The sequence below is a fragment of the Meriones unguiculatus genome, chromosome 12 (assembly GCF_030254825.1).
Source record: "Meriones unguiculatus strain TT.TT164.6M chromosome 12, Bangor_MerUng_6.1, whole genome shotgun sequence".
NCBI lineage: Eukaryota > Metazoa > Chordata > Mammalia > Rodentia > Muridae > Meriones > Meriones unguiculatus.
The window spans coordinates 2,817,557-2,830,096 of record NC_083360.1 but is presented as its reverse complement, the minus strand read 5'-3'; the positions used below and the strand labels follow the sequence as shown (position 1 = coordinate 2,830,096).

At 39.7% G+C, this 12,540-nt stretch overlaps 1 protein-coding gene across 4 annotated transcripts in view; it reads right to left on the bottom strand.

Moving 5' to 3' along the window:
* Arap2 (ArfGAP with RhoGAP domain, ankyrin repeat and PH domain 2) overlaps positions 1-12,540 on the bottom strand; it is a 208,289-nt gene that overhangs the window by 137,428 nt on the left and 58,321 nt on the right. For all 4 annotated transcript variants that reach the window (XM_060365295.1, XM_021658054.2, XM_021658056.2 and 1 more), the window contains exons 3-5: positions 3,301-3,359; positions 2,307-2,383; positions 1,359-1,450 (exon numbers count right to left, since the gene is read on the bottom strand). In XM_060365295.1, the coding sequence (XP_060221278.1) occupies positions 1,359-1,450; positions 2,307-2,383; positions 3,301-3,359 (228 nt within the window). The remainder of the gene's footprint in view (positions 1-1,358; positions 1,451-2,306; positions 2,384-3,300; positions 3,360-12,540) is intronic.

The following is a 12,540-nucleotide window of genomic DNA, read 5'->3' as shown; positions in this document are numbered from 1 at the left end:
AATAAAATTTTTTTCATCAAGCTTTAAACATCATAAAGAGCACACAATTAATGTCCTCCTCAATTTCTAGTCTCCAGGCAACACAGTGAACTACTTAACGACCTTATTTCATACTGGCCTACCTGTCCAGCATATTTGAAGGGCTCCAGGGTCCACCTTACCATAAGACAGCAGAAAACAAGGCTGAGAGCTCAGTACTGTGTTACAGTGCTAATGAGGAAAAGCACATTGCCAGCCAACAACCAAGCAAAGGTTAGCATATTTCACAAGCTGAAAGCTGGGCTGAATGTAATGTTCCCTAGAATGCACTCATAACAGCTAGGCAGATTCCTATATATTTCAAGAATGAAACAATAAGTTTACTCATTTTATTAAACACCATTACAAAGAAGTTTTTACCAATCAATGAGATGGAATGCAGGTCATATACATCTCTCTGAGTACAGTGTTCTAAAAGCTGAAACTTAGAGACGCATGTAACATAGCTCTTTTTCATTTCCTATCGTAATTATCACTTATGAGGATGCATTATTTATTTTCCACTCAAGTAAATCCACAACAGTATTAGTTTTGGGATATGAAGGTATAAAATAATATGGATATGGATAATAATTCAGCATAGTAAGTTCTACTATAATAGAAAGAAATAAAAAATATAACTTTGGGTCTTTGTCTCACATGTCACCAAAACAGATGAGTAGCCCTGCAATCTTCCCAGTGGCGAATGTCTAATGCAAAGGACACGTTACGTTTCCGAAGTGCTAAGCTCAGTGTCCTTCTCCTTTGCACTAGCATACAGCCCAACTCAAGAGCAATAACCTAATGGCGAAAATATCTGCAAAACATAGATTATATATTTGGTGGTACTTAGGTTACAGAAACTTTAAATTCAAATATGCATTTAATGTGCATTTTTAAGCAAAATCACGGCAGCTAAAATACTTGAAGACACAGATATCCCATTTCAATTCATATAAATCTTTCTAACCTTATTCTGGCTTTATGATTTTTTTACAGTGTCCAACCACACCTGGAAACTAAGTTTAATAAATATCAAATCGATTTTCTAGGGGGGAAAAGTGAACATAGTCACAGCACACTTACCAAATTCGGTAAGAATGAACAGATACAGTTAACAGGGGACAAAAATAACCTGCTACAGAATACCACTCAACTTCTAGAACAAAAGTCGGTACTCCACTTCCGTGACAACTCGGGAACTAAAATGAATACTGTCCAGAAAACATTCAGGAAGGAAAGAAAAACCTCGGACTTGCCCAGGTAAATGACTAGGGTAAATAAGTAAAAGGTCTACATTTTAAAGGCTTTTATTCATTGGCAGACACAGAGAAGCGTACCTTGACTTGGTTAAGATGGGGTTACTTGTCGTGGCTGCATCCTCTTTCACAGTGTCCTCATGAGGCCAAAACTCATTCTTTACAGATCGCTTCTGTTTAAAAAAACAAAAACAAACAAATAAAAACACATTCACTGTTTTGCTTATTGATTTAGGTAATTATTTATGGTGTAACCATATTTCACAAAGACCTATGATATTTGAGTTTATTTTTATTAAACAAACTTAATCTTAGATCATTTTTTTTCTGTTAAAAACACTTTAAAGGAAAAAATCAAACAATTTCTGATGTCCTCAGTATTAAATTTAAATTAATTCATTACATTAACTATGAATAAGCAATGTTAGCTAACAACATAGCACACATGCTTTCACTCCCCTCTATGGCTGTTTAGTTGTGGGTTTTAGTTGTTTCTGCTTTATCTTATGGAGGGGGAGGACCAGACCCAAGGCCTTGTACATGCCACACATGTATTTTGCTATTTGTTACTTCCTTAGCTGTTTCTAATACGCATTTTTCTCCCATCTCTCTCTCTCTCTCTCTCTCTCTCTCTTTTTTATCAAGTCAAAGGAATGGACTAGTGAATTAGGGGAAGTAACGCAAACAAAGCTAAAGCCTTAACCTAAATAAAATGCACAGACGTAAACTTCCGCGCTGGAGAAGACTGTCTCCAAATATGAGGCCAAAGAAAGTCTAAGGAAATTCACACTACAGTGATTTTTAATTCTTCAGTGCACTGTTCTGTATTACTGAGATCAAAGTAAAAATGTGTCTACACGATTCATAGCTAAAGATACAGATTATCATAATTTAACCAAGCTAAGGTTTTACTGGAAATCTTGTTGTACAGCATCATTTTAATGGCCTATACGAAAACAAAAAAGCATGGAGAAGCTATAGAACAAATAACTGCTTATGGAAACATAAAAGAAAATGAATGAGACTAACCTTGGAACTTTCTAGTTTCTGGAAGAGAAATGTCTCTCCATAAGGAAAGATGGAAGTTGAATTATCCTCATTTGAATCTTTTGGAGGAATTACAGAATGAGAATGGAAAAGATGAATAATGTGGAATAGTGCAAAAATAAAGATAAAAGCATTATTTAATTATTTTATAGCAATATCACAACTTAAAGATTATTCTACATGAGTCCAGAATGAAACGGCTGACTCCTACCTCCTAAATCAAATCTTCCCAGTCTTCATAATACCTATCACTCACTTGACCTTAAGGTCACTAACTCTGAAGTCAGAACCAGTCACATATCGCCCTAGCAGCCTCCGAGGTCCTCAGGAAGGTAACCACGAACACTGCCTGTGTACCTCAGGAACCGCCAGGATGCACTTCAGGCTAATTCAGAAAACCAGTAAGATTTTAAGAGGGAGGATCTACACTTTAACGCTCAACAAACAACTGTGCAGAGTCCACTGATGTAATGGCTGGGAATCACCTAAAACTTCAGAACTCCTGTGACATAAACCCTCTCCACTACTAACACTACTGCAGAGGAGTAATTTCAAGAGAAAAGCCTCTATCTTTGAACTGTTCTGATCTACAGGAAAGCATCTTTAGCATTTGCATTTCTCCTAGAAAAACTTTTTTTTTTTTTCAAAACGTAGAGTAACTATTCATTTGCCACTTTATAGTCAAGAAAAATGTTCTGGAGTCTGTGTAAGCAGATTTGGGAATACCAAAGAGAAAGGTCCAACCAATGATCAGCTTACCAAAACAAGGGGGTCAAACTCTTCACCCTAGCAAAGTAATTTTTCATGCACACTTATTCTCTAGCTCGGACTACCACAAGCATTTAGTTGAATACCTCTGGCTAATGATAAATGAGGGATGTGTTTAAAATATCATTTGCTTGAAGCATGTGCAAATTTTTAGGAGTCCCCATGCCCTTGTATTACCACTCAGGGATAAACTAACGCAGAGACTCACTTATCAGTGTCGAAGACTTTCCAGCTGAGGTAGCAACACTTCTTCTGTCACGGAAATAGCTTAAAGAAAAGAAAAGTCAGGTCATTGTACTGTCTTGGATACAGGATGCATGGAGATATGTGCATCCTTCTAAGATGTAGAACTTAAGAAGAAACACCAATATGCAAATGTTGATCTGGCTTCAATTATAAAGGACATATTCCACCAATCTGTTTTTGTATTTAACATTTAACATTCAAGAGAGAGATTTCATCAGACATTATAAGTCATTTAAATCCCCTCCCCGCAACACGCAAAATTTAAATATATATATACTTTCAAGTATTCATATGTACTCATCTTCAAAACTGTTATCATACGTCAGAAACAACCTAATTGAATAGATGTATTTATAAAGTTATTTTGACATTAACTTTATCACATTTTATCAAAAATATGTTCTAAGAACATAGTACAAAAATGCTTCTTCTTCAAATCCCTTACAACTTTGAGAGCCAGATATGATATGTATACAAGAGAATATGAGACTATAAGCATGAAAATAGCAATGACAGCAGAAATAGAAGATAAAAATGAACAGTATCAAAACTGAAAAGAAGGGACCTCTCTACAAAAGCTGAGAACATTGCAGAGATATATTAATATGAAAAAGCTTATGTCCAAAGCATTGGTGAACTAGACATTATGCATATATTCAAATAATTGCATCTGAAAAGATTAAATAAAATTTTAGTAGCTCTATTTCTACCAAAAAAGTGTAACGCAGTAATGAGTAATACTCCCACAAAACCTCCAAAAGTAATTTGAACATACAATTAAAAATTAATATCAATCCTAAAAAAATGTACTGAAAAATGGATGATAAATATCTATCCCTCAACTTATCTTGTTAATAAAATATAAATGATAACCAATTAAAAGCAAATACATAAATATTGCCATGACCTAAATACAAAATATTAATGTCAAGTCTGCCAATCACAAAAGTCACAATGTCAAGTCTGCCATCAAATAAAATTTACATCTAAGAAATAAATATTTATTTTACAAGTAAAACAATGTCATAAAAATTAACAATATACTGACAAAATTTAATTATCAAAACATATCCATATATAATGAAAATTGTCACCACCTGGAAGGAAGCCTGTTTAACCTAGGAAGGCCTTTTATGAGAGAAAGGTATCCTAAAAGCAGAAACTAAAGGCTAAATGTTTCCCCTGAAGAAAGGATATCTACTTCCATCATTTATGCTCCCAACAGTCCAGTGGTTTTAGCCTACGTAAAAAAGAGAGCAAAATAGTACTAAATGCCTGCAGATGTCCAAGGGAAAGGAATAATCCTGTGCATGTTTGGTTTCATTGCTGCTTAAGCAGGGCTTTATTCCATAGCTCAGGCCAGGCTTGCATTCACTTTTTAGCCCTGTCAGGCCTGAAGCTCGTGGTCATGATGCTACTCCAGAGCTTCCGAGTATGGGATAATAGGCGGGTTCTGGTACCTGTTCTTCTCAGGCAATCCAGTAAGGCACAGTCGCAGGAGAAAGAGTGAATATAACTTTAGCAGTTCCACACACTAACCAAGAACAATTGGGAAACACAACTTGAAAGTTCAATTCTTCTTGTAATAGTACATAAAAACATGAATGCCCCAGCTTTTTGTTTAAAATATACAGCAATTCTTACCATCAGCAGAAAACAGGAAGGAAGTCCTGAGTTTTTCAGATAAATGGTTGGGACTAGAACACATTCTACTGAGCAAGGCAAGGCAAGCCTTGCAGGCTCACTGTGCTCTGCGGTTCCTAGCTTTACATACTCAGATGTGAGCAGATAACCCTGAGGAACTACAGAAAACATTAACATAAAAAGAGGGAGAGGCAGGTACAGGGAATCTAAGGGGGCTCTAAATTGGGAGCAAAAGATAAATACAGAAGAAGGAGGGAGGAGGGTAAAATAATAGTAAGAATGTCTGAAAAAGTCATAATAACACTATTAATTACCTAAATTTTCTAAAGTTACTTATAAAACCCCTAAGTTGGTGTATAAATATATATATAGTTTAAATGAATCTTTCTCATCTGGGCTTCCAATGCTTCCCCAAGAGCCATAGACTAACAAAAATTATATCACCAAGCAGGAGAAACCCTCTTTAAAGTTGTTGGTCATGGTTGTCCAAGAGACTCCTAAAATATTAAAGATTATTCTTATTATTCTCAGTGAACTGTCACAGACTGAAGGTGAGTCCTATGCTGAAGACACCATGCACTTCTGTGCAGGGCCCAGAGGATCTGGGCTGAACTAACCTGCAAGCCTCCATTCTGAGGACTAGCTTCCTGGTACCAGAAGGAGTGCTATGTACATTTTCAAAGGAAGGAACTAACCAACAGTCCTCCCCAGCTAGGGCACCTATGAGCCGCAACAGTGACCAACGTGGCACTGATCTTAGGGCCCAGCAGTGGCACACATACCTTGGCAGGAGCCACCAGTTCTCTCATTGGACTTAGGACCAACTCAACAAGAAGGGTATCTTGTCTCATACTGGAATCTTGAGCAACTACCCAAAGCAAGGAGGTCATGGATCTGGAAAAGGATCTACAACCTTCACCTTACGGAACCAACCAGCACAACCCGTAACTACATTCTAAACATGTGTCCTTACACCCACCGATATCTGGACTTCTCTCCCCTCATCAAGGAAACTACTCTCAGCATCAGAAATAGACCATCACAAACAACCACAACTCATCACAGTACAGAGTGTGGAATCCAGTCCCAAATGATACATCTCTAAAACAACTCTGGCAAATAAGACTCAGGGATCATGGCAGAAGAGGGGACGTAAAGACTATAAGAGCCAGAGGAACAGGAAGCTTTCTCTGAGACTGCATCTCCTACGAAAAGTAAACCCTTCAAGTTTCAAGGCCATGACTGTCTGAAGATGACCTGAACAAGGAAGGCAGCAGTAAACATGCTAATGATGAAGGAGGAAGACTCAGGAAGCCCCAAGCCCATACAAAGAGCTACAGGCAACTAAACAATGCAGAGAGCAGGAGAAATAGTCTTCTTCATGGAAGATCACACAGATTGGTTAACCAACACCAACTGGTCATTTCTGAAAACACATACATGCAGGTAAGATAATGAAGTGAGTCAGGTTGTTTTACATAGAGGAAAAATCGAATAATTTAATACATATGATATGACAGTAGAAGAGGCCCAGAGGAATGCTCAGAGCTCTTACTGCATTTCCAGAGGTCTAAGACCTCCATTTCTAGTACCAAGACAAGAGGGTCACAACTGCCTCTACCTCCTGAAATCCAGCATTCTCTTCTGGTGTCTGAGCACACCAGCACTCACACACATATACACCCAACACACAAACCAACAAACACACATGACATACGCCCAACACACACCATACACTCACACACACACACACACAGAGAGAGATAGAGAAAGAGAGAGAGAGAGAATTAAAAGTAAAATAAATCTTTTATAAAAAGAAGCAGAAGGAAGAACTAAAGAGGTGAAGGCAACTCTTCCGGCGATAGGGAAGGTTCAAGGGAGAAGGCATTAGGGGAGGGAAGAGAGGAGAACAAAGTATGATAGATATGAAGACTTCATGAGGAAGCACATTGCTTTGTAGGCTAATTTTAAAAACTGAAAATGTATTTCAGGAAGACACAACCCCACAGTTTTAAAGAAATAACAAAGTGCCTTATTCTTGGAGCATGAGAATGTCCTAACCAACTCTCTCAAGCTCAACGTCACAACATGCACAGTCTCACAGAGGAGTAACGCATGATAGGAGGGAACTCAAAAGCTGCAGCTCTTATCTTAGCGCTGCCTCCTCTCCTGATGGTCAGGGAAAGCCCTTCATGGTTAACGTCCTTGAGGCCAACAGGAGGCTGTTCACAGGACATAGGACACTAAATCCCAGGCCGTCTCCCGGCGCATATGTCCTAATGCTGGGTCTGCACCCTCAGAACCCACCTTTACATAACATCATCACCATCACCCTCACCACCTCGGTGGGCTTCTCTAGAGGGTCATAGGGTGAAACATCCTACAAGAAAAACCAGGTCTACCATAATCTTGGACAGAAAAAAAATGGTCACCTTATCCCACAAATACTGCAGCCACTTCATAGATGTTCATAAAAATGTGTAAAATCCACAAAACAGATGCTACTGGGCTCATAGCTCTTCTCTGGGAAAGTCCCACTATCCTCTGGAGTTCTTGCCTTGCTAAGCAGACTTTGGCTTTATTCACTGTGTCTTTCAACTAAATGTTTTCCATCTGGAAGCTAAGAACTAAGAGATCTCTCTAACAAAAGCCTTTTGCTTTCCTGGCTCAGGGAGAGGGCACATTGGGAGTTATCCCCAATATTCACTGAATCCTCTTTTGCCCTTTCACTTCTATGGGCTTATTGGCTTTGCAATTACCAACGGGTGACTCAGTTATCAGAGCTGCTGGCCCAGCCTCAAGCCTGGCTCTGCCTGTCTCCCCCCCAGCTATCTGCTCATTTCAAAAGAAAACTGATAAATACATAAAATTAAAAGATGACTGTATTTACAGTTCAACCAAAACTGGGGAGTAAGCTCTATCTTAGCAGGTTAGCCTCTTCCCTACATAGTATTATAATTTATAGAAAAGATACAATAAAGAAAGGAAATACATGCATGTGTACAGTCAGCTGTGGGACTCGTTTATGTCAGATCTCAGGGGAAAGTTCTTGGTCCCAGGGGCCAGGCCCTCTCTTGACTGCCCATCTCCGCCCTCAATTATTTGTCAGAATGAAAAAAAAAAGGCAATTTTAAAAGATACTTACTTCATGAGTCCATTCACCATTGTGTTTGGTTATGTAAGAGTTCAGGGGAAAAAAATGAGTCAGTTGTCCTTATATCTATTAAGGGAAAAGTGGTTTGTCCTTTCAGTAAATCTAGGATGTATATTTGCTTTGCAAAGTCTTTTAAAGGAACTATCTTCATTTTTTTTTAATTTAACTTTTTCACAACTTATTCATTCTACATCCTGATTGAAGCCCCCTCCTTCAACTCCTCCCAGTCTCACGTTCCCTCTCTTCCCTCCTACCCTTTCACCCACTAAACGAGGGAGTTCTCCACTACTGCCATCTGCCCAAAAGTGGGTTTTGTTTTGTTTTTTGTTAAATTTTTATTTTTATATAACAATTAGTTTATTCATTTTGTATCCCAGCTGTAGCCCCTTTCCTCATTCCCTTCCCATCCCACCCTCCCTCCCTCATCTCCTTCCATCCCCCTCTCCAAGTCCACTGATAGGGGAGGTCCTCCTCCCCTTCCATCTGACCATAGTCTATCAGGTCTCATCAGGAGTGGTTGCATTGTCCTCTTCTGTGGTCTGGTAAGGCTGCATCTCCCCCCTCAGGGGGAGGTGATCAAAGAGCCAGCCACTGAGTTCATGTTAGAGACGGTCCCTGTTAAGCTTGTTAAGTGTCATCAGGATTGTCTGGATCCTCTTCCTCCATAGCCTGTCAAGGCCATACCACCAGGGGCAAGTGATCAAAGAGCAGTCAACCAAGGTCATGATAGAGGCAGCCTGTGCTCCCCTCACTCACAGACCCATAAGTAGACTGAGCTGCCAACTGGCCACATCTGAGCAGAGAATCTAGGTCCTCTTCATGAATGTTCCTCTGTTGGTGCATCAGTCTCTGCAGGACCCCCTGAGCTCAGATCTTTTAGTTTCGTTTGTCTCCTTGTAGGACTGATGTCCCCTCCATTTCCTTCTATCCTCACACCCTTCTTCTTCCATAAGGCTCCCTGAACTCTGCCAAAAGTTTGGCTGTGAGTCTCAGCATCTGCTTCAATCCCCTGTTGGGTGGAGCCTTGCAGAGGACCCTCTATAGTAGGCTCCCGTCCTGTTTCCTCTCTTCCACCACTTCTGGTGTCTATCCTTTTTGTCATTCTGAATGAGATTTAAGCACCCTCCCTAGGATCTTCCTCAGTGTTAGCTTCTTTAGGTCTGTAGATGTTTATCCTATATTATACAGCTAATATCCCATTATAAGTGAGTATATGCCATGACTGTCTTTCTGTTTCTGGGTTACCTCACTCAGGATGATCTTTTTTAGTTCCATCCATGTGCCTGCAAACTTCATGATTTTCTTGTTTCTAATAGCTGAGTAGTACTCCACTATGTAAAAGCACCACAATTTCTGTATCCACTCCAAATCCACATGTAGCTCGTTTCCAGATTCTGGCTATTACAAATACAGCTGCTATGAACAAATGTCCTTATTGAATGGTGGGGCATCTTTTGGGTATATGCCCAAGAGTGATATAGCTGGATCTTGAGGTAGCGCTATTCCCAATTATCTGAGAAAGCACCAGATTGATTTTCAAAGTAGTTGTACAAGTTTACACTCCTACCAGCAATGGAGGAGGGTTCCACTTTCTCCACATCCTCTCCAGCATGTGTTGTCACTTGAGTTTTTTATCTTAGCCATTCTGATCAGCATAAGATGGAATTTCAGAGTTGTTTTGATTTGCATTTCCCTGATGACTAAGGATGTTGAGCATTTCTAAGTGTTTCTCTGCCATTCAATATTCCTTTGTTGAGAATTCTCTGCTTAGCTCTGTACTCCACTTTTTTTTTCATCCTAAGTGACAACTTTATTTTGAAAACGTGTATATATTAAATTTATACACACATATGTATGTATACATAAAAGTAAGCAAACAAAAGTTGATATGCTTTCTCTATGGCTTTTCCAGATATCCTTCTTCCCTCCCTCTCTCTGTGTTGCCATTCTTCCTCTCTTGCCAAGAAACTCCAGCCTGGATTTGGGATACTTAATGCAGAAAACTGTACTTTAGTGAGCCAGACAGTCATATGTTATAGGGAGCTGATCAATGCACATTTCCTATAATCTTTGGCTTATATTTATTAGGTACCAGCTTTGACAAACAAAAATGTCTCTGTACTCCACTTTTTAATTGTATTATTTGGTTTGTTAAATTCTTGAGTGTCTAATTTCTTGAGTTCTTTGTTTATTCTGGCTATTAGCCCTATCGGATGTAGTGTTGGTGAAGAACTCTCATCATTTGTAATAGTAAAAACATTTCAACAATAGAAAAGATCATCCGGAGTGAGGTAAGCCAGAAGCAGAAAGACACTCATGGTATCTGCTCACTTATAACTGGGTATTAGCCATATAATATAGGATAAACATACTAAAATCTACAGACCTAAAGAAACTAAACAACAAAGAGGGAAGCTGCTTCATTCTCATTCAGAAGGGAAAACAGGATAGACACAGGAAGTGGTAGAATAGACAGAACATGATAGGAGCCTACCACAGATGTCCTCTAAAACACTCCACCCAGCAGGAGATCGAAGCAGATGCAGAGACTCACAGCCAAATTTTGGAGAGAGTGCAGGGAGTCTTATGAAAAAGTTGTGTATAGAAGGACTCGGAGGGGACAGAAGCCCTACAGGTAGACCAACAATGCTAAAAATCCTGTCCCAGAACTGACTGCAGAAACTGGTGCATCAACTAGAGACCATGTATACAGAGGACATAGACCCCTGCCCAGATGTAGCCCATAAACAGCTCAGTCTCCATGTGGATCCCATAGTAAGGGGAGAAGAGATGGTCTCTGTCATGAAATCTGTTGCCTACAACTTGATCACTTCTCCCTGCTGGGTGACCTAGCCAGCCCACAGAGGAAGAGGATCCTGGCAGTCCTGATGGGACCTGATAGGCTAGGGTCAGAAAGTAGGGAAAGAGGATTTCCACTATCAGTTGACCAGGGGAGAGGGATGACAGGAGGAGAGGTAGAGATTGTGGGACTGGGAGGAGATGAGGGAGGGATTACAATCAGGATACAAAGTAAATAACTAGTAAATAATAATAATAAATGGTGAATTAAAAAAACAATAAGCTAGAGGAATAAATGTTTTAATATAGTATTATACAGCAGTTATTGCATAAAATATGTACGAGCATGTTAAGGTCCTCATTTTAGTGCTGAGATACCAAGCTGCATTAGAATAACATATTCAGATGTCTATGAGTCAGTAGAGGTAGCAGCCTGTAATGTCCAGACGTGCAGAAGCTATGGCAGGAGTACTGGGAGTCTCAGGCCTGACCGTGTTACCCAGGGCGGGCCTTTCCTCAGACAGAAGAAGAGGGCGTGTATGGCCAATCTGTGCATCTGTGGCAAAAGCTGAAAACCATGCAGAGAAGCATGAACACACAGGGAACGGGTGACTTCAGACACACTGGGAAGAGCCAAGCAAACTGGCAGGGCGACTCCTCAATCACCTAGAGTTTGGGTCTCCCATGACAAGGTTTTGCTTGTTTTGTCTGCATGGCTTTTTGTGTTAACAGTTTACATTTTATATAGTTTTGAAATGCCCGGTATTTTACAACTTATGAATAATACTTTCTGCTCTGAAAATTAAAAAGAAAGAAAAGAAGAAGAACTTAAGAATGGCATTAAGTAGCTTTCCATTTTGCTCTCTGCTTCACTGGCTTTCACCGCCTCCCATTTCAGCTAATATGCTAAACATCTGACCAACACGCTCTTGGTTCCACCCATCTCAGCTGGGGTTATAGGCCTATAAAGCCCTGGTAACACTTTACGTGGGTTGGAATTCAAACTCAGGTTCTAGTGCCTGCACAGCAAATGCTCTTACCTCCAGAACCATTTCTCTAGTCCCTTTTCTATTTTTGTTAATCACTAACACTGCCCAGAAAAGACCTGATACACAGATTACTGTATAGCTCCCTGTACAAACTTCAATTATCTAGTATTTAGGAAATGCAGTCAAACCCCAGAAATAGTTAGTCATGTGCCCTGAATGGATAATCATTGAAGAACGTTTTTAAAACTGCAGTTAATGCAGTGGTAATGAATGATCATTACAGACTTGAAGGCAAAAGGGAAATAACCAAATTCCTTAAGCAGCCATTTAAAAGTGCCCTGAGGTTTCATAATGTCTATCTAACACAGGTAGACCTACATTCAGAAAACAAAGGGTGAGCTACCTATAGCATAGACCAGTAATGTGATTTTTTTTTTAAAATTTTATATGAATTAATTCAATTTACATCTCGGTCATAGGCTCCTCTCTCCTCTCCTCCCAATCTCACCCTTCCTCCCACATCTCCCCTGTCCTATCCATCAGAATAGGGGAGCCCATCTACTCAGACACCTCTGCTCATCCATCCACATGAGGACTGAGTCCATCTTCCTTCCCT